Source organism: Passer montanus, unplaced genomic scaffold (genome assembly GCF_014805655.1).
Source record: "Passer montanus isolate IOZ18808 unplaced genomic scaffold, ASM1480565v1 scaffold21, whole genome shotgun sequence".
In the NCBI taxonomy this organism is placed as follows: domain Eukaryota; kingdom Metazoa; phylum Chordata; class Aves; order Passeriformes; family Passeridae; genus Passer; species Passer montanus.
The window spans coordinates 8,355,294-8,378,832 of record NW_024366703.1 but is presented as its reverse complement, the minus strand read 5'-3'; the positions used below and the strand labels follow the sequence as shown (position 1 = coordinate 8,378,832).

At 41.8% G+C, this 23,539-nt stretch overlaps 1 protein-coding gene across 1 annotated transcript in view; it reads right to left on the bottom strand.

The window, feature by feature from the left end:
• The window catches only part of SORCS3 (sortilin related VPS10 domain containing receptor 3), a 263,846-nt gene that overhangs the window by 121,173 nt on the left and 119,134 nt on the right, over window positions 1–23,539 (bottom strand). Inside the window, 1 exon segment of the mRNA XM_039709347.1 lies at window positions 17,972–18,071. Coding sequence (XP_039565281.1) covers window positions 17,972–18,071 — 100 coding nt within the window.

The following is a 23,539-nucleotide window of genomic DNA, read 5'->3' as shown; positions in this document are numbered from 1 at the left end:
TCACTGCAGAATGATCAGCTAGCTGAGATCCACTGCAATTTTGGGTTTTGTCCACATTGACTTCTCTTATCCAGCTTCACAGAGCTCCAACTTCAAGGCTACAATAGGGAAATACATTAATTTTGACAGCAAAAATCAGTTTCAAGGAATGGTAAAACCCTTGGTATGTTAGGCCTTCATCAAGCAAAAAATTTCAGTGCTTGTTTAATCTTAAGTACCTCATTAACTCCATGAAGTCACCAAGGGAAAGGGAATATAATGTAAATGGCTTTTGATCCTTCCCATTAAGGAATGAAAAGCTGAACTAGAAGGGAGCATTTTTCCCAGAGTGAAGCCAACTGTATGAATCCAGCCTGATGTCAAAGTATCTTCAACATCCCTCACATACACCACTTACCAGCCCCAAAATCAATCCCTGCCATTCCCACAGGAAACCACAGTACAAGCCCTGAAGAAGTGCCCTTGCATTGTACTCTGGTGCACGGTCTGGGGAATGAGAAATGTTCCCACAGGCAACTGATTTCCTGGGAATTAGCCTGAGAATAGACCTCCAAGATCTCCACTTTAAAGTGGAGATGCTTTGGTATATATCTTCTTTCTAATCTGACCAAAGTATCAATTTCATTATGCCCCAAACAATAATAATTTCACAATTATTTGAAGATACTTTTCTGTCACTTTTGAATTAGACTGCAAAGACATTTTATACCCCTGTTCACCTAAAGCAAATTGCCTATGCCGGAGAACTATAACATAGTTTAGTAAAAAATCACCTGCTTAGATGGAATGGAAAAAGGATGCAAGCCTGGCCATTTAAGAAGACAATCCAGAGAGATCTTATATTTAAAATAAAGGATACTTCAGGAATAAAAATATTTTCCACCTGATGTAACAGAGGATTACATAGTTAATAATGCTGTATATTACAAGGTTACTGCTGGAGTTCTGTCCTAAAATAAGGAGCACAAGACAGCCAACAGTAGCATGGACCTGAAGTGGCATAAACACAAAACATCCCCTCTGGCCTGTCTCACATGATCTGCAGAGGATAGTTCAAGAAATGGTCATAAAAGACAACAAAGGCAGTATTTCCATCAGATGGTTGACAAATCTGGCCAATTTGTTCTTCTGGATGCATAACAGTGGTTACAAGATCAGATAATAAAACCACCAAACTAGGAAAGGTGGAAGAACCTAACAACAGCCATATCTAGAGATGATATCACATAAATCATGCCCCGTGCCTTCACCCAATTTCCACATCCACTCTCCAATCTTCAAATGGAGAAATGAACACCCAACATCTCTGTTGTCCTCCATCCTACCAGGAAAGGCTGGTCGTACACAGAGCAGGATGGAGAAAGCAGGATGGAGAAAGCAGGAGGCTCAGTCAGAGTGAAAAACAAAAGCTCACCACCAGCCACACAGCTCGGACTGGCACATGTTTGCTACATGGCACACAGAGAAAGAAAAGTTACAGATTCCGGGCTTTTATTTTTTTACTGTTTCTACTTTTTCTGCTAGAAGCTATAGGGAGAGGGAACTTTCAGCCTGAAACTACCACTTCTCATTATGGGACAAGGATGAAGCATCTACTCCACTAGTGATTTAGATTAATCACTTTTCATTAAGAGACAACAAACAAACTCCAGTCAGAATGAGCATTTCTGCCAGCATCCTGTGTTGCCATTTATAATTGCCATAAGGAATAGCAAAGGAGCACCAGAGAGTTGTCAAATGTAATTTATAAGGGTTTAAGATCTAATAATTTTCTATAATATTAAATTAAATGGCAGTCTTTATTTAAATGAAAATTACATTTGGTCTTTCTATATTCTAGATTACTTATATATACATGTGTAAAATGTTGCTTTTTTCTCTAGTTTAAGTGGAGAGGGGAAGGACAGGCAGGAGTGGTTACTGCCAAGGATAAATCCTTGAAAACATACTTTCTCTGACCTTCAAAATTCAGTGAACAACGAATGGCAAGCACCAGAACAAAAAAAAACAGGCTGCAAATCACACTAAACTTAGGATAGTTCCTTAGGAATGGATTCAGAGGAAGAGAGCTGTCTGGGACATGGTGCATCTCCTTTAAAGCAGGAGCTTTGGGGACAGCGAGGACATGTACAGAGCTATTCTGAATGAATTCCAGGTGGGCAGAACACCAGGCACCAGTGAGGCAACACTGGAAAGAGGATGATATGGAGAGGCCACCTTGCAAGAGCATTAATTATAATATATGGGCTGAGATCTTCAGTACCTGAGCAGGATACATATCCAGCTCTGAACACTTCAAGGGGATTCACCCCAGGGAGCAAACAGCACAAGCTGCAGGCAGGAAGAACAAGGAGAGTATGACACATGTCATACCTGTGCCTGCCATTATGTATTTGGTACACAAACCACAGCAGTAGTTAAGAGTCACTCAGAATTGTTGGAGAGTGTGTAAGACCCTTAAAGGAGCACAAATGCAGAAGTAGATAGGAAGGAAAGTGGCACCATATTGCAGCACAATCCACTAAAAAGTCATGCCCTCTGATGGGGCTAATATAATAAAAACTAGGGTAAGAATTGTAACTGAGAACCTGAGTTCCTGCTAGCCAGGTCAAAATTCCAGGTATGTCACTGGGTTAATGCACACACCTTCCATGCTTTCACATGGGTTATGTGCAGGTGGATGAGTTAAGATGGTGCCACATTCCTCTTCTTCTGTGCCAGGGTAGCCAGGTACAAAGAGAGCTGTGATGTGGAATACTGAACTGTACAGTAATGAGGCAGCAAACCTCTCAGAGGCACAACATGCCCAGACAGGTATGGAAATTCAGGTCGCCTGAGCAGAGAAATCACAGTGGAATGTGGTTTTTATGCAGCTGAATTAGTTAATAAACAGCCATTGGACCAAAAAAACCCAAAACAACATAAATGGCATTTTTATTAATATTAGCTTTCAATGAAGCCTTTTATTTTTCTCAATGAACATAAATTTTCACTGGAAATTACCAAAGCGCATCTCCCTAAATCAGCACAGACCAGTTTTATAGGTGCAATAATCTGTAGCAATAGTACCACTGAGCTACATTAGCAAAGGAGCACCAGAGAGCTGTCAAATGAATAAAGAAGACAGGTTCAAATAGATGTCTTTTGTTCTGATAAATAGATAGACAGCATCAAACCATTGTGTATTTCCTCCTGATTCTCCTCTTCACTTTAAATGCACTTTTCATACGCTGTCCTTTTCAGAGGTCCTTGTCACATTCACCTATGTAAAAGGCTATTATAAAAAAAACCAAAACCATAAACAAAGCAGCTAAGAAAATAAACAAAACCAACAGAATACCTACAAACCATGCAAGACTCCACAGCTTCAAAAGACACCCAGTTCCTTAGCAAAGCTTTAGAATTTACTCTGTAGCACTGGATTATCATCTCCTACAACTGAAAAGGCAGTTTTGCCACAAACAATGCTGCAAAGACAGAAAGTTGAGGTTTAGTGTTTACAGATTCATGGGGATTTCCATACTGAATGTGCTCAGCTTGAAAGTGAAAAGGCTTTTTTGGGGTTTTTTCAGCCTCCTTCCGCTAGGCCCTCAACTCAGAAACACTTTAGATCCTTCCTAAAGCCTGGCCCCACCTACATCATCAATGACAAAACAAATCAGATTTTAAAAAAAGAAAAATGTTTCATTTGATTTAAAGCATTTGATGGGTTGTATTGTCCCATATCTCCTTTCCACAAAGCTTCACAGTAGTTTTGAGTTTAAAAAGCCAAAAACTTTCAACAATTTATACTGAAATGTCAATGCAAGCGGAGGATTTTTGCTTTGTTCAGATTTTTTATGTCCTTTCCTCCTTTCAAAACTGAGAAATCAAAATCCAGTGACATTTAAAGGCTTAAAGATGCAAAAGTTGTTTTCTTCCTTCAAAACACCAGTCCATCAGAAGTTAAATATGAACAGTTTGGAACTCTCTTATGGGAAAAGTAATTTTCTACTTTGAAAAATTTTAGATTACATGTTTGACCATCTGAAATTTCTCACTGGCAAATACCTGGTTATTAATTCCCCCCTCATTCTTTCCCTCTCCAACATTATGACTGCAATTACTGGCACTGCAAGCTAAAGGAGGCCCTCAGAGCTCTGATCACAACCCAGATCTCCTAGAACACAGCTACACACTATATCTAAAATCCTTCCCCTGCCATTCCCATGGAGGACAGGTGCAACTCATTGCAAAGAAAATCTCATCCTTTTTTTCCCCTTCTTTCATCTACATGCCATTTCAAAAAAGCTTCAGTTTAATTAAATCAGCCCAATTCTCCATGAAACTAAAAAGTGCTGTACCACAACTGTCTACTTACCAACAAAAGTAACACCCATATAAATCAGCAAAGCTAAATCTGTCTTTGAATGATTTGCACTAGTTTAGAAAGAGGGTTTCTAGAAAGCACACCTTAACTTTATACAGACTTCCACATATATTCAGAGATGGCTAAATACCTGCTCATTGCCCTGTAAATATGTTCATCTCTACAATAATCAGGGGGAAATGAAAGCAACCTCAGTTTTCTAGTCACCAAGCATATCAGTCAGACAGGAAAAAATTGGATATGTCACAGATAAAAAACTGCTCTAGAGAGAAATCCTGTGTATTTACATACAAGCAAAGAAATTCACTCCATCATTTAGGGATCAGCAGCTGTGACAAGAGGGACATCTGCTCTCTGGGAAGCCAAACAAGACATCCATGAAGAGGGCAACAGCTTTTAGATAATTACTTTGTGTGCCAAAAAGAAAATGCTCATTGCAAACTTTTGTGTTACAGAGCAGCCCAGATTTGGGACTCCTCCCTTCACATGGCTCAAAAACTTCCTTAATGTTAAGGATAACCTGTGGGCATCAATCAAGCAGTAAAGGGGCACTGAGGTTTCATAAGAGACAAATTGTCTGGACCTACCCCATTTCAGCTTCTTGTAAATTCACTTCTTATTGCCCGAAATTTAACATTAATGGCAGATCTAATTAATGAATATAGCACCAGATCACCAACTCTTCGAACCATAGTGCTGTAATCTTAAAGGATGAAGTGCACTGCACTGACTTTATAAGGGTTTATGAAGCATGTGTTATAAAAGTACCTCAGCCATAAGGCTTTTATACCTTGGCACTCACTTCAATACAATCCCATAAAACCCAAGCAATCTTTAAGTGTTAAAGGTGACTTTCACTACTGTATTTATTATTGGATAATGAAAAATGACTCAGACACCCATAGAAACTCAGCAATGAAATAAGAGTTTCCTGAGACTTTTGCATTGGGTCTGCATTATATGTACCGTGACCAAAGAATCCAATGGCTCTCTCAAGACATTTTAGACACTTCACACTAACCTCCCTCCAGAACTTCCTTCCCATCAGGAATTCTTCGTAATTACAAAACAACTTCTAGTCTGCAGAATCACATTGCTTGCCACTGAACTTTTCAGACGTCAACAGCTGTTTGTGTAAGGATTCAACCCCTCTGGAGGACCTGTTCCATAGACTCCTCCAGCTGTGCCAGAAACTGAGACCTCTCTAATCCACCAAACTGGTTTGAGAACACAGCAACATGGTAGGGAACCCATGTGTGGGCTCCCCATCTTTGCAGCACTGAGACAGAACAATCAGAGTACATGATGCTGTTCAGGTGACATGCAGGTTCATTGTCTCTGCAGAATGTTTTGTATTTCGTAGAGGGTACATAAAAGAAGATAACCATTATCAGAAACAAAGTAACAAACTGTAAAATGAAAAATTTTCTTTAACATAAAACAGCAGGGTTTTTGAAACAAAAGTGAGCAGTGCTGGAGTGCATCAAATGAGTACCAGCACTACCTTGCCTTCTCTGAGGAGATGCACATCAGCCTACCACACTTGTTTACAGGCAATAATCCTGGTTAATCTTTTGTTGTCTTCTATTGTCTCTCACATCCAATTACACTAGACTAAAATTACAATTAACTGTTCAGATTGGTACAAAATTGAAACAGGCTTTTGGCACTTCAGCCATACCTGCCATAAATTGCAACACCAAAACAAAACACTTCAGAGAGTTCCAAGCTCACACACTCCCTTCCCTATGGAGAGGGCACTCCATTTTAATCACCACCTCCAGCACCTGCTCAAGAGCACAGATGCACCATGCAAGAAGCCCTGAGGATCAGGAGTAAATTAAGGTTAAATTGCATATAAAGTAAGAGCTCTTCAAGGAAAACCACTCTTCCCTCCTCACTGGCAGGTGGGAAATGAAAATCTATCATGGCTGTAAGACTTAGACAAAACTCAGAGCTGGGAAAAGAACACAGATACTTCAAGGCTGCCATCTGAACCTTTGGCCCACAATGCCAAATCCCAGTCTGGATCCAGTTTGCATGCACAGGAGTGGAATAAGCCATGATAACAGACCCAACAAAGCAGAACATCTTATCTTTGTTTTGCTGCTGAGCAGGTCAGAACAACATGTCTCCTCTCTTTCTCTCGCCTTTTTGGCACTGGACACATGTACTTTTCACTTTTAATTACAAGGCACAGCAAGCATTTGCTTGTTAAATTTCAGGTGCCAGTGGGGATGGAAGCCATCCAAAAAGCATGTGCTTGACCTGGCAAAGAGTGACTGACTGGCAACAGCCAGCCACATGCTTGGTTGTAAAACCTTTTCATTGTCACAGCAAGGCAGCCTTTATCCAAGGTTACCCCAGCCCATTATATTCTTGTTACAGCTGCACATTCTCCAGCTCCCCACAGATCATGGGAGCAGAGTCCTCTACCCACCTGCCTGAGGCCACTGCAGTGCTGTCCAGCTAATCTGCCAAAGGCTTTTCTGTGTCACAGCATGTTCACGCAGAGTTTTGCTCCACAAACTGCCAAATGGGTCACAAGCATCAACACTGGATTTGTACATCCAGTTTGACCAGCACTTCTACAAAAGGGCCTGAACCAGAAGTAGAAGAAACCTTCACTTGTGATCTTAGGTGCCAGCCAGTGCTTGCTTCCACATAAATACAAAGCTTCTGAGCTATATTATTATATTGCTCCAGAGTCTGGTATTTCTGCATAGCATAGCTCTGCATGATGCCTTTTTACTCTTCTGGACTCTACGCAGGAAAGCCCCAGTTGTTACAATATCTGACATATTGTTTTGTGGTCACCAGCTTTTTTCTAGTGACAGGGAACAGCTCTAATCCCAAACTGTCTTCACAGAAAGAGAAAAGCAGCATTCACTGTTATAATTATATGTTATTTGAGTAAATGCATGGTTGTGCTATTCTCCATACAACTACAAAGTAATTTTCACCATTATGGTAACTTCCCATGTAAGCAGAAATAGTTACAGAAAATAATGTTATCAGTAAGGAGAGGCTGTGTGCACCACAGCTGCTGGAACTGAGAGCACCATTTATATAAAAACACTCCTCTGATTATAGGTCTCACTTGGGAGAACACTTTACATGTGGGTAGGAGTTTACTCACAGTAGTTGCCCCATTACAGAAAACAAAAAGATGTGCATGGATAGTTACTCATGGGGTAAACTTTTGCAGCCTGTATTCAGCAATCTATTTCATTTGAGGACACTAGAGTGTTTCATGACTCTGTAGAAAAATAAAAATCGTGTTATGTATCTCCCTTGAGGCCATTAAATCTGAATACAATTTTAAATGCATCATTGCTTCTCCTTTGCTTACCCACTTTATTTTTCTGCTTTTTTAGTCAGATTGCAGAGTGAACATAGACAACAGTCAGCTTTATCACTGTTCACATCCAGATGCTTATAATCTATCTCAATTTACTTACTTGGCATCTATTACTCATGTCCCTCACTGTCCCTAATGTACTTCTCTTCCTAACATTCCCCACTGGAGGAAGCTAAGATGATAGGAGAAGGTCTATCCAATTTCTGGGTGCAAGGCTGAGGCCCAAGTTACAAAACACGATGGCATTGCAGTGCTCTGCATGGTAGCACTCAGCTCCAAGCTATCCATTAAGGTTGCAAGCTCTGCATGCCAACTCGGGTGCCAAAGATTCAGGTGTCAGAGATGGGAAGGTTCAGGACCTAGGTAGAGGATTCCCAGCCAGCACCTCAGTGGCTTTCACATTTTCCATCACATTTAATAATTAGCTGCCAATGAAACAGTCCTTGCAGGTTTATGGCAGTATTCTTGTCCGACCAGGGGAGTGGCTGCCCCACTGCCTGAACCACGCTGCTACATCCTATTCCAGCAGGGTCACTGGTACTTCACAGCCCAGGGAAAATCACGTGCTTTCCTTCCTGTATCCCTTCATGCACATGTGTGAACTCTGGTCACTGTAGGGCTCTGAAGAACCAGTGTAAGAGGAAACAGAACTGTAAGGGGGGATAAGAGTTTTATCCTCAACACAACCGTGGCACTTTGGTTTTAGAATCAATTGGCAAACATCAGAAAATTACCAATCTTACTCCATTTTTCCACGCTTCTCCAGGTCCTGAGCACTGCATTCCTTGATTTCTTCTCAGTCGCTGAGCATACCTGCTCCAGGAGTTTTGCTGCTTTCTTGCAGGCATTTTTTAGGATTGTGTTGGTCTGCCATGGGAAGGTTCCAATGGAGGAAAGTTATGAGCTTGTTTTGTCAGCAACAGAGAATTAAAACATTAGAGGGCTCACTGTAAAAGGCAGAACCAATCCCTCCTCAGAGACAGAAGAACTGGTCTAAGAGTTGATTGCCTAGATTTATAAGAAAACAATAGCCTGAGTTTTCCCTAACTGCATCTGTGGACCACTTAGAAAACCCTTGTCTTTATTTTTGGAGTCCAGCAACATCTTTCTGTAAACAATGAGAAAAAGACTTCTTAGAACCAAGAGGGTGAAGGGCAATGAACTCCCACTAATGAACACAGAAGCCTCAAGCACTCCACAACATAGTGAAATAACTCTCTAAGATTTAGCCCTGCCAAGCTCCATGCTGAAGAAAACTGATTTTAACACACTCACAGAAGTGTTTCCAGGTTTCCCTGCTTGGGATAAAATATTTCACACAGAATTGATAACTCCAGAGCTGACATTACAGTTACACTGTAAGAGGCAGATGTGTGTATGCAGCACAAACTGAGACTGTGGCCAGCACGTGCCCTGCACACTCTGCTAATCTAGGCTATTAAAATGAGAATTCACTCAGTACTGCTGAGCTTCTCTATTCTTCATTTTATAAAAGAATGAAATAAAAAGATATTTTGCCACTTATTATTGGGTTTGGGGTTGGCAGGGGATGGGGGGAGGATTTTCCTCAAAGAGAAATAAGTAAGTATTGGTGAACCAGCCCTTATCACTAAAGATCAAGGTCAAATCATTATATGGTCTTCAAAAGGACCCACCTGCTCCTTTTCCAAGAGCTGCTTCTCCACCCATTCTATTATTTTCCCCTCCTCTTTAATAACAGGATATAGTGACTCACTGTTATTGATTGATTATCCTGCTGTCTGTGAAGCACCATGCCCCTCCTCATTAATTCAAAACTACCTTATTTTTCATACTTCATAAATTAATATATTATTGGAGCTGCAGCAGTAAATGAGATGGCCATGTTTCAGAGTGTGGTAAGGAGAATGGAGAAAGGAAAAAAAGTCTCATAAAATTGTCCTATACCAGGAACTGCAGCTGTGTTCACGCTGCTGACAGGCCATGTGGTTAATACAAGCAGCCCTGTACAAGGTGCTGCCTCCTGACAGACCCTCTCCTCCCTCTAATCAAGGCAAGGCACTCTGAAAGCTCACACAGGTCCACTCTGCTCATAAAAGCAATGCTCATGCTAGGTGAGAAAACTGCAGCTTTATTTCAGTTGATATCATAACTCCCAATCTGTCCTTAACAACCCCTGCCTAACAACCCCTGTTCTTCTGACAGCCAGCTCTGGGAACTACATCTGAATGTGGATGGGATCTCTGCAGTTTTACCCCATTTCTTGTCTTTATGACCTTCTAACATCCCTAAGTCTCCATAGGGCTCTGACTGGAGCAATACAAGGCGAAGCAGGCAGAGAGTGCAACAGGAGAGAGGGATTGAATTCTAGGGAGGCAGACAAAGTAGCCCTGTCATAAACATGCACCACTATCCTGCCAAGCTTATCACTCTCACCTGGTAACTGCCCTTTTTCCTCCAAAAATTGTTTGCAATTTGGAATATAGAGGTACAAAGGTGCAAAATACAGATGAATAATGGTACACAAAGAGAACCCTAACTCAAGTTTTGTGATATATGAACAACTTTTCCCTCACAAACACTGAAAAGATGGCTTACATTGTAAATGGCAGTTTCTATTTATACCTATTTTCCAACCCTCTTCCCTTCAGCCCCATTAAATAATGCCATATGGGAGTACTTTGTTAATTATCTCAATTGCATTTATTTTTAGAAACAGCTGATGAGCTGTGTGTGTGGTTCAGGGGGTTTGGGAATTTTTTTTTCTGTTTGTTTTTAAGCATATCTGCTTCTTCAGAGAACTAACTGAAAAAAAAAAAAACAAACCACCAGGAATCCCCAGTTTTCACATTCATGAATTCCAAGGGACAGCCTTCCCTGGAGGGGAACAATCACATTGCCCCTGTTTAAGAAAGGGGAAAACTTTCACTGGGGTCTCTCTTGATTTTGGGTTCCAATTCTGTATTATCTGTGCTGGAAAATTATCATCTCCCAGACCACAGATGTTGTACAATCTCTGTTTTTCTCTATGATTTATGTGAAGCCAGAAATGGTAAAGTTAAAACCTGCAAGCAAACAGACTTTATTTTTAGTTTAGGGACAGGATCCTCCAGATCAGGTTAGGTTCCAGTAGGGCATCTGGCATGCCAGGCCCCACAGTCCCTGACTGCAGGAAGACAGAAAACTCTCACAGGAGCATCTTGACTACAAAGACTTACAAGAAGGCACAATCTCCAAATATATTAGTAATAAAAATTAAAAAAAAAAAACAACGCACACACACACAAAAGACACAACAGAAAACAAACAATGACTAAAACACCAACTTGGACATACTGAAAAAAAATTTAAGAGTATTTATGCCTCTATATCTCAATATTTTCCAGGCATTGATCTTGATCCATGTTCAGAACACTAATAAACCATGTCATCCAGCATCAGGAAACTATATATCTTAGGTAGGAAAGGTCAGAGAAACCTACTCTGAAAATGTGACTTTGCTGAATTCAAAATAGAAAACAGAAAACCCTTCAAAACAAGAAATTCCTAAAGTCCTCTTCCTGAAGTACTATAAAATGTCTGTAATTCAGGATTTCTTTCACACAGTTGCAGGTCACAGTTCTGCAAACATTTACAAAAATGATCTCTTTTCTCAGTTGCCAAATTCAAGCTGAATTAATTGGACAAGTAGAGAGAATTCCATGTACACAGCTCACAGGACTGCACCTTGTAAATAAAACACGTCATGTCACACATCCTCTCACTTTTCCATAGATGTTGTGGGTGACCTTGAGGAAATCATCTTTGCAACATCAGTAAGTGAAGAAAAATATTACTTCTTCATTCACATTTTATTCCTCTATTTAAATTTTCAGTTCTGGAGACAGAGTGTGACTGTCCCTGAAGGGTATTTACAAGATGGATACGCTGAGCTGTTATCCCCATCACAGCCACGTTTGTACAACCCACTGGTACAACCAAAGCAGGCAAACCTGAGCTCAGCTAAGCCAGGCACTATGTTTCACAGCTTTCCTATCTACCCACATCAACCCCGGACTGGATGACATGGATTTTGGAGCTCTGAGAAACACAGGAACATCATACACAGCTCAGTGGGTCCAGAGAAGGGGTGTGCACAGAGAATTTTACAGCAGCATTTGCAGGTCAGGTAATTTAGTCCCTGTTAACGGCAGCTGCAAAACCAAGAGCTATTTAGTGACTGTATTCCATTAGGCTGAAGGGAAAGATTAGGGATAAAAGACAGTAGAAAGAGCTTGTTCCATCACTCCTGCCCTGTGGCTCTAACTCAGCCCCACTGCCTTTCAGTTATGAACTCGAGATCACATCACCGAGTGCCAGTGTGCAGCACAGACCCTTGATCACAGTGTCAGCACAATGAGGAAAAAGGGTCCAAGGAAACCTTCCATCTCCCTAAAGCCCAAATGGCTTTAGGATATTCCAGAGCTCAGTCCCTCACAATAGCTTGGGAGGCAGTCTAAGGAAAAGGCAGCAAATGATTAATGGGAGCTGTAGCTAAGCACGGCAGCTCAGTTCAGGTTGGGCTAGCAAGCCTCAGGTACGTGCTGGAATCTCTGCCTCATCAACCTATCACACGTTTGAAGAGTAAGGAGAAAACAAAATGCTATAGAATTCCCTTTGGGAGCATGTGAACTAAGAAATGAAGGCAAAACCAAAATAAGTTTGAATCATGGTTCTGCCCTGAGGCTTCAATCACAGCTGAGGAATTCCCTTTGGAGATACAGAAGGCCAGGACACGTTTTGCTCTCAGTGACTCTCCAAGTGAGCAAGAAGAAATAAAGGGGAGGTCAAAATGACTTGTGCTCATTTTGGAATCTCCAGTTCCTGTAAAGGGAGGTGTCACTCCCAATATTCGAGCTAGTCACCAGTCAGGTAGATGCATTCCTCTGCAATTACAGTATTAAAGACAATTAATTTCTTCCGTCATTAACATGAACAGCAACACAGTATTGCTCTCTGCCAGCTCATAAACAGTTGCTGCACTTCAGCCCCCAAGAAACTGCACAGACAAACAAATCTAATTAGATTTATCTTTCATAAATTCTTACTCTCTGAATACCTTTGAACATTTCTTCTGATGGGCCAAGTTCAGAGGCATGGTGAGGTATGAGAGCTGCAGCATGACTTTGGCTTTTACAGCTTCAGAGGTTTGTGCTGCCCTTCCATTTTTATTCTGTGACAACTAAGAAACTAGTCTGAAAAACCATTTTCCCAAAGCTCTTTAACTGAGCACCATAACTTTATTTCTGCTTTATTCTGTTTGCAACTACTGTTCAAATACCTTAGCTGGAAGGTCTACCTTTAAATAAAACCTAAAATGCTTCAATTCTGGTATAAGGGAAAAATAGGAGGAGTCCTCATTTCATTCACTGCAGCTGGGTGATGCTTCTGTTCAGGCAGTCAGCATAAAAGGCCACAGATCTTTTAATTCTTCAAGTCATCACCTGCAACAATGATTGTAATAGCTCAGGGGAAAAGCTAAAAACAACTACAGCCAACTGAATTGCAAAGAAAATTCATGAAGGAAGGTATTTCTAAGACATCAGAACTGTCACCTCAGATCTTAAATGCAATCAGGGCCTCCAGTTTATCCACATCTTATCTGAGCAATACTCAATACAGGAAAATGGAGTTGATTTGTCAGAGTTGTTATTCTCTTCCTTTTTCCTCTCTTTCTTTTGCATTCTTTTTAACTCCATCGTCTCCACCTCCACAGTATTCCCAAGGGTAGAGATAAAAGATTCTTAGTGAGAACTGGGTTTTCAACTAAACAACATCTTCACCAAGAATAAGCACTCTTTTCAGAGTATGTCACAGGAAAAAGTAATACCTAAAATCTATAGTTCAACAATTCCTTGAGATTCAAAGTGGCACCTCTGAGCCTGAAAGGAGCAGCGCTTCAGATATATGGGACTTCAATTCCCATCTTCTTTCTGCACCCTTTTGGAAGGGCTTTACATCCCTCTGTGAGGCATCAATTGTAAAATGAACCCTGTTATTGACAACCAAGAAGAAAGCAAATGTTCTCACAACAGGGGACCTTTTCCAGCAGACCAACTCATGCTAGAAAATATGGAATCACAGCTCCAAGCAGTGACATTTTGAAGTGCAGCCAGTTAAGCAAAGAATCACAAGCTTAAATTTTTGTGGAAATTATTCCATTTTCTAACAGAATTTTTTTTCAGCAACCATAAAGAAATAAGAGAATTAGGATAAAAAGAAACTGGAAATTTAAAAAGTCAAGAGAAATGTTCCTATTAAAATAGAAGAGATTTTTCCCTTAGTGTTTTGGAAGAAATAAACACTTTTAATTCCCAGACCACTGTGAAAATCTGCCTCTAGTAAAATGTAACTAACACCCAAAACACAGCTTTAAATTAAAGGTCAGCAGGGAACTGAGATCTCTGCCCAGCAAAGAGTAAGCAGCTTTTTGTCATATCCCCAAAGACAGACAACAGGCTACAGGGCAGAAAAGCCAAAGCTGATCATTTTGCTAATTTCAGCTTTTCAGATCACTCAGACATCTGCTGTTAAATCCCATTCATCTGTAAGGATGATGTGCTGCTAAACAAACATGAAAATTTCCCCATTCTGAAGTTTACCACAAGTTACCTGCTTGTTGCAACCTATTTGGCAACTGGACAAAGCAGATGTTTCACATGTGGTCTGTTTCTCTCAGGCCAGAAACTGGGTGGGCAGATGCACTGAAGGGGAAGATGTGCCCAGGAATACACTCTGCCTGCTGGAGTACCTTCACAGGTTTGGAAGGGTCAACACTGCAGGCACTTGGCTTCTCACCAGAGCCCAAAAAACAGGAACTCTCAAAAAAGCCAGTCCCCAGGACTTCAGAGCTGTCTGACTGCTAAGGGCAAAGATCAGCTGGAGTTTCACAGCAGAAAGGAGAGTTCAATGCAGGTTTTCCTGATCCAAACACAAGTGCCTATTGTGCAAGTGAGAGGAGAAACAGCCCAACCACCAGCAGGAGAACAGATCCAAGTCTGGCAGTTTCAACTCCCAGCAGCAGAGGCTTTCCATACTCTCACAAAGCCTTGTGAAACCCTGAACTTCTTACTTCTTAGGGGAAGGGAACTAGCAGTGTGACAGCTCCACAGGAAGATGAAGCAGTCCTGGCTCACTGCAGGGAGTGTTTTGGCTACCATGCAGCCAGAGCCTGCAGATTCACAGTGGGCTGCAGAATGTGTGGCAGCTCCCTTATGTCAGCACCCAAGGTGGTCTCAGATCACCAAGCTGGCCCTGACCACTTGGAATGACACCTCTGAGGTATCACAGCTGGGATAAAGAATTCCCAGCAGCTTCTTCTGGTATGTGCATGTTGTTATATTGGTTTAATATAGCTGCAAATGTCAAATTGCACAAGGGCAAAGTGCATTTTCCCAGTACCTTCTGTGATTTCTAAGAAATGGACAAGCCCCATCTCGGCTCCAAGGGCAGCCATCAGTAGGCTGGGGAGCACATGGAGCAGGCAGGAGCTCTGGGAGCCAGATCTGCACCACAGCCAAAGCCAATTCATCTCAGTCTTTGCTCTGTGCTTTGGTTAACTCTGTGCATGAGGAGGGTAGAGTGGATATCACCCAGCAGCAACATGTAAAAGCCAGAAGAGCTACAGACTTCTGATCTCCAAGAAGTAAAGCACAGTTTGCAAAAAAAAAAAATTAAAATATTCCCAAAGTTTTTCAAAAAAAGAAATCAGAAACAAAAGGCTTTTCTTTTAAAAGAAGAAAGCAAAACGCTAGCTTTTAAATCCCTGTACCTCATAATTGAGCCAAGGGTTATGCCACAATTCAGGTAAATGATGTTTATATAACTGGCATTTGGCTGAACACAATTCCTATTTAACAGCTGAAAAGAGGCATTTTGGGTCTTCAAAGAAATCTGACAGGTAATTCCCACTGTAGTTCTGCAGGGTAGCTGAGCAGTAATTATCCTTCTCACTAGTAAATCAATTAGGAATGAATGTATGGAAAGCTTTTCTCCTCCTCCAAGTAAGCACTAATCCTCTAAGCACTAATGAGCAGACAGGGCCAGCAGCAATGTGCAAACCCATCAGAAATCCACAGGAGCTAGGAGGCAAGCAGGCTCCAACCAGCGCCTGGGAGTGAGTGCCTCAGGAGGAAACGCCTTACCTGGAGAGGTCTGCATGGCTCATGTGTGACACAGGCTCCATGAACTGTGTTCCTGCTGGTCCCTCCCTCCCACTTACTGCCTCAAGCAAAGACCTCTTGTGCAGCTCACAAGAGATCCCTGCATCATGTTCAACAAGGCAGCACTTCCGCTGCTGGAGGTGAACCACACGGGACCTGGGATTTCTCTGCTGGGATGCAACTGATTCACCTACTGCTTTCTGATTCAGTATTGGTATCTGTCCTCAGGAGCTCAGCAAAACCATTATGCTTACTCCCCATGCCACAAGAATAATATTCACCCAGGGAAACTGGGAGAAGACTACAGCCCTAGTGCATTTTTTGCAGTGCATAACCACAAGAATCTGTGAGAGGAGTGGGTGGACAATAAACCCAAACCTGAAGTTGACAAATTTCAGATGTTCCGATCCAGTGACACCTTGTTCAGACATTTCTCAAGTGCTACACGAATGTCTGGAATTGCTTTGATGGTTAACAAAGCAGAGTTCAGACAGACCAGCTGTTTAAGCATGCACAGTAACAGTGCTCAGATATTTAGCAGAGGTAGAAAGAATGGAAGCAAGTTGTTCCCACAGCAGCCAGCACTGAAGCTGGTTTCCTATGAGTTTTCCTTACAGCTTGCCTCTACATTTCATAAGATTTTTCAGAAGGTATGAGAAGGCCACAGATAGGTCCAAAAATCCTTTCCTCGAGACAGAAAACCAAATATTTGAGATTAGAAATTTAAAATAAATAAGTAAACAGCGGGTAAAGGTAGGCCTATGTGCCACTATATGATGAAATGTAGGTGGTTTTAATTAAAAAAAAAGACTGCTAATCTGTAAAGCTCAGTAGCCTGAGAAATTGCTAGAAGATAATAATATATCCTTGTACTCTGATTTGTGAGGCAGTCTTTACACCAGTGACGTAGGATTTGTAAGTGAGCATATTGCCTGTGCTTTTGGGTAGGCAGAGTTGCTTTGGAAACAGAATGAAGAAGAATTAACTCTTCAGTGTTCCCCATACTGGATATAGAATGGGTGTGAAGGGCAGGAAAACTGACTACAAAACATCTTAATCTGTATTTAGTAACCAGATCTTAATCTTGTACTTAGTAACCAGATCTATGTCTGCCTTATGGTGGCATACACTGAAATAAACATCAGTCCCAAAACATCTGTAGAGTGACCAGTGTTGGAAAACTCAAATGTCATAATAAGAACAGTACAAGTAGCAGGTTACTAGTTTGGAAATCTTTTGATGGAGACAGGATATGGCCAGTTTGGAAGTGATCAAGCCAAATGTGTTGCACTGGGCCTCTACAGTGGCCAAGCACAACTTCACTGTCAGCAATTAACTTCGTGCTGCAGCCCTCCCACACTGATTTCTGTGGGTAGTTGAAAGCATCTTTGTCCCACTAACTCCCCTGAATCAACACAGGCAATAATTTTAAAGCAAAAAGGCACTGAGTAGCAGTTCCTGGGCTGTGCTTGTGTGAGCCAGCTGCAGCCCTAATTGCATCACGTGGGAAGAGTGAGCAGGGGGTTGGAAAGCTGTGACCTCATCTTCTCTCCTACACAACCAAATCAAATTGTAGGTCTTCCACCCACTCTCACAGGCATATTCTGCTTTCAGCCCCCTTATATGATGCAACCAAAGAAAATGTCATTTACATCTTTACCTCCAAATGTGGGGAAAAAGAGTCAAATGCAGAAATAAATGCCTCTTACTCAGTATTTCTAATAATGAGATGCAAGGCAGGGAGATGTGTAATAGCCAAAGCCGGTGTAAGCAAGAAACCCAGAAATATTTGAGTGAGCTTTTTAAAGTTGCAACAGTCAGAAGCAAAAAAAAAAAAAGGAACCTTTTTACTTCTCCAGTAAAAAGGAATTAAGTACTTCATCACCATCACAAGTAAAGCAGGATCAGTTCTATGAGATTCCATGGAATCACACCAGTGCAACTTAGACAGCAAATTCAAGCTCTTGTGAATTACCAACAGATTTCACTGTAGGATCATAATTCCTCTCAGAATGCTGGCATTTTGTTTCTATAGCTACCAGTGCAATGGCTCTCCCTTACCTTTCTCTTGTTAGTGGGACTGACATACAGGTAGCTCAGCACAGTCTTCAGGCCTACTTTGTCATTTAGCTTTTCATAGGTAGTGCCATAGTCTGTTGACCTGGAGAAAAGAGGAGACAAAAAGAGTTTATGTGGTTATTAGAGCTCAGGGGAAGAGAATGTCTGTGTGATCCAGGTTACAATTTGAGCATTATTATGTTTAAAACACAAGGTTTTATGTTTCATTTAGGGTGGCCAGCATAAAAGAGAAGAGAATTTGAGTCCTTAGAGGCAGTGTCTGTCTCTGCATTCATTGACTGTACACATCTGAGGAGCTGCCCTCATGTGCTTTCAAATGGTATCTACAGTGTGGGATTTCAAATGGTATCTACACATAAGAGTACTCTGATATCAGCAGCACCCTTAGTACAAATTCTCTCTTCAGACAAATCCAACATAAGAATCCAAATTAAATCCAACAACAACAGTTTTATTTAGGTAGGTTGCTTTTTGATTTTAAGATGGGGATCCAAATGTGGCTCAGAATTGTAACAGCTGAACTCATGTCTAGATAAAAATGTGCCTAAACTGGCATCTTGAGTCCTCAGTCACCCCCATCCTACTTTGTGCCAGGCATTTCATTTTTCTGAGTTACAGAGACAGATTCAGGCCCCTACACTAGCAAATCCCACCCAGAGGAGCAGATGATCTGGGGGTGGTATTACCCATTCGTGACTGGGGAAAAGGGCTGCTTCGTCACAGAGGGTTTTCTGTAGTGTCCTCCTCCTCATTTGTGGGCATGTTTGAAACCTCACTGCCCTGCTTGTTTCTCTACTGTTTTCATACTTTGTTTTCCTTAACAAACAAGATTTTTCCTACAGAACAACCCAACAGCTACATCGTACAGGATCCCCCACCTGAAGAGTGCTCAGCACCAGCTGACTTTAGCAGGGAGGGGTCTCGGACCCTGCTTGAAAAGCCCCCCCACCTCATGCAAGCAGTGGGGAGAGCCTGGCTCCCAACCCAACTCAGCTTCTGTCAGAGGGACAGAGCAAATACAGCCCTCAGCCTATGGACAAGGAAAGGTCCTCATAAAAAGCCTACCTGGACATATCTATAATTTTATTAGGATGAGAATCCATTGCCCCTGCCCTCCTCTCTAATCACACTTTTTACTGGACAGATGATCAGACAACATACAGCAATTCTGTGCCTTTCCCAGTACTGAGATCCAGTAATTTGGTTTTGTAAGTTCAACAAACCTCTAGAATTTGTAGCTTTATGCTTCTGCTTGAGACCAATCCTCTGCTCCTTTTCTGTCTGGCAGATAAATGGCCCAAGCCACTTCTAGCATTGCAATGAACAGTGGCTGGAGAAACTGAGCAATGCCAGAACCTGCACCCAGCTCTGCTGCTTTCCTTGCTGCTAGTGGAGCCCAGAGTGACACCAAGGTGACACCAGAGTGACCAAAACCAGCCAGCTGGTTTCAGGATTACAAGTAGTAGGAATCATGAAGTCAAAAGCTTGCTTTGTTACTGATGTGGCTGTAACACATTTCCTTCAGTGCATCCTTAAAGGACAATTCCTAAATACTTTGTAAAGTCCTTCTTTCCTTAAATGTGTTAAGCCAGACCGTCTCCTTTGAACAGTTACCAGCCAAGGTGCTTCAAGTCTCAGACAATGTCCTTGCATTTTGGTTAACACTTTAGTTAAAAAAATAGAGCTACTACTAGCTCCATTTGCACTTACCACTCCTGTGTACTAATGCATAGTAGTATCACCCATTGGGCTTCACACAGGTACCCCTAAGAATATGACAATAATGTACTGTATTTTCATAGAATTTTCCCACCCACCATATCTTGTCTCACTAGATACTAATATCAAACAAGCAAAGAAATAATAGCAGCCTTTCCTCTCCAGCCAATCTCAAAACTGAAGCAGCTTTATTAATGAAACTGAATAATCCAGGACAATTAATTCCAGTACATGAGGCCTCCTATAAATGCAAATTCAACAGGTCAGGAATCCTCAGGTAACAGTAAGCTCTAAGCAGAGGATAACAGACAGAGGGCAAGCAGAGCGACTTCCTTGATCTTACCCTTCCAACTGCACTGCAGCTATGAACAAGCCACTTGTATGACTACACATGTACCAGCCACCAGGCAGTGAAAGAGATCACTGCTTTCAATCAGCATTAAAAGAGAATACAAATAACAGTTTAATATTCTGACAGAGCTACTTTGCGTTTGTTCTCTGAGTAATTTTAAGATCTCCCAAAATGCTTTCACACTTCTAAAGATGCAGGCTGGGTGCCCTAATGACTCTTTCTCATTAAACCATTTTCACTCATTGCATTTGCCCTTTCAAAGCATAGCTAGAAAGGAAGAAGGATCATTATTTCGTTAGCTTCTCTGAGGCTTTCTTTATTATCCTGACAGTCACCACTGGCTTCATAGAAACATCTCAAAGAATATCACAATAATATACTGTATTTCCATGGCCCTTTTTCTGGCCAAAAAATCTGAAGCTTTTGTCTTGTGCTAATCCATTCAAACTAACAAAGTCCCAAAAGCCATACTGGGAAATACTATCTCTATTCTAGAGATGAAGAAGCTGAAAGCTTGCATAGGTAATGGATTATTTTTTCAAAAACAGGCATCTACAATTAGGCATTTCAGATTATGAAATCATATATAGTATAGGGCTCAACTCTACTACCAAATTGCCTAATTAGAAAACAAGCATTTAAAATAAATAAATAAATAAGTTGTCTGCTAATTTTAGTTACCCAAGCCTGAACATTTAAAGAGATGTGACCCACAGGTGGAACAGAAAAGTTTTGAATCAGCTTTTAATCTTAACTTGAACCCTTCTCCTTTACTGATTACTTATAATTCCAAATGAACTAGCCATACATCCTTACAGTTGTTTGACACTACAAGCAGACTGGATGCCATATTCTCTCCCATTCCTCTGGTCACAATATGATCCCCTTCCAAGCATATTACTAAAGTGGTGGAGGGGAAGAAATGCTGTGGTTGTATCAAAATGAAAAAAGACTCAGTGATATAAAACATGGTTTCCATGAGTCACATCCAAAAAGACTGCTTTAACTTTGTTTAGGCTTTTAATGGCAAACTGATCCTGCCTACCTGGTTCTCCTCTGGGTTGCTCCACTGAAGCCATCCCTGGAATCTCATCATCTTGGAATGTTGTTACTGCCTTCAGTCTCAACTGATGTTTGCATATTGCTTCTAACCACACACACATGTATACGTGGAAGTTTTTTTAACAATGCTTTCAGAAAATGCTCCTCAATACTCTGCTGGTAGCACAGAAACTCTTTCAATACAGGACTAGGAACGCTACAGTGATTGTTCCCCTGCACTCAGCACTGCTGAAGCCACACCTCAAGTGCTGTGTCCAGTTCTGGGCCTCTCACTCAAGGGACTCATTGAGGTGCTGGAATGAGTCCAGAGAAGGGCAAGGGAGCTGGGGAAGGGTGTGGAGCACAAGTCCTGTGAGGAGTGGCTGAGGGAGCTGGGGTTATTCAGCCTGGAGAAAAGGAGACTCAGAGATGACCTCATCACTCTCTACAACTGTCTGAAAGGAGGGTGTAGTGAACTGGGGTTAAGCCTCTTCTCCCAAGTGACAGGACAAGAGGGCATGGCCTCATGCTGTGTCGTGGGAAGTTCAGGCTGGACATCAGGAGGAATTTCTTCACAGAAATTATACATTGGAACAGATTGCCTAGGGGGATGGTGGAGCCAGCATCCCTGGAGGTCTTCTAAAAGAGACTGGACATGGCACTCAGTGTCAAGGTGTAGTTGGCAAGGTGGTGTTGGGTCATAGGTTGGACCTGATGATCTCAAAGGTCTGTTCCAACCTAACTGATTCTGTGATGTGGAATGGACTCTGATCATATATAACAATCCTGTATAAACTCAGTCCGTGTGTTTTGTCCCACATTTCTGTAATAATATTTGTTTGGCCCCATTTCTCGTGATGACCTTAAGGGTCTAGGCTGTGTCAGACTTTTGCTCCTCACCAAATTCTGCATATTCCATTTGGAAAAGCAAGGTTTATAATTTAGTGCCTTATTGGGATACTGCAAGTTCTTCCATAATTATACTCTGTTTTAAACAGTAGGAGGGAATAAATCATCTGCTTGATTCCATTGCCCTCCTGTGACAGGCTATGATGTGTTTAAACCATCACTGCAACCTCCCCCAGTCTGGCAGAGCAAGGTGCAAGGAATACACCCAGGCAAAGAAACTTGTCTATACAAAACCTGGTCAAAGTCAGAGCACCACAAGCTAACAAAATCCATCTTGTTCCTCTGAATCTGAGCCTGAGCTTCTCTGTAAATCCAACAGACTGGCCTGAGCCAGCAGACTTCATATTGTGATAAGACTTGCTTAGTCACAGAGATATGAAGTAGAGGTGTGGAGAGGCAGAAAGAATGCCATGTGAATGGCTTTTGGGGTTCTCCTCCTCTGTGACACTTTCTATGTCAGGGCTCTGTCAGATAGAGAAAGGCAGGTTTGTTTGTTTGAAGTCTCAGCTATTCAGCTGTGGAGAGGGGCTATAAAACATGTATCAGTCTCTCAGGAGAAAAAGAGCTGCAAATGCTGGCACTGAATGACTGGGATGAAAAAGTCAACCTCTTCCAAAACCCTCCTGTCAGAGGGCTTCTCCTCTGTGCTGTGACTCTCTCTCTGTATGGAGAAGCAGCCATCATACTTTTGATTTTAGATTTTCAGCCATTTTCTAAGCTTTTTCTAAAGCTGATCCATTCATCTCCAGCCCAGAGTCCCACTACACATACCTGCAGCCCCACACTCAAAACTGTGTGGGGGCACAGCTCTGCTTCAATGAGCAGAAGAATATCCCAACTCCGTGCACTTCAGAGAGCTTCAGGAACATGCCAGATTAATATCTGCTTCACTTCTGATGGTGTAGTGAAAGCTCTCTCTCTGCCTGCAGTGTGCTTTTCTCTGCACACTCCCCAAACAACTTCTTGCTTTTACTCATTGGCCAATTTTCTCCCAGTCTGGCAGAAAAACAAAAACCCAAGAGGAACAAAGTTTCTACAAGTTTCATGAAAATCAAGAGCCAGCAAAAGGAGAGCAATTATGAGGGCTCTGAGAAGAGCTGCAGCATAAAAGTAAATCCCATGAAACACAAGAGGAGGCACATCTCTCTGGACATCCAGCTGCAGGTAAACATTCAAACACAGCTCACATATTAATACACTGCAAAGAACTCAACTGCACAACACAGGAACTCAGGCAGCCAGTGTTCCACCACTTGTGAAACATGTTTCCTTCTGTCCCTTCCCCTTCCTCCCCTCCATGAGATCAAGGCCCTTCTGAAGCTATGACACACAGAGAAAAAACTCCTCCTGAGTCAGAATCCAGTGAGGCAGGGGCCAGAAAGATCCACTGTTACCACTGCGAGGCTGTCTGGTTGACCTGGTCACACACACAGACACTTCTGCTGACAAAATAAAATAAAATACAAAACAAAACCAACAAAAAAACCCACACACAACAACAACAGAAATCACAAACAAACAAACACTCC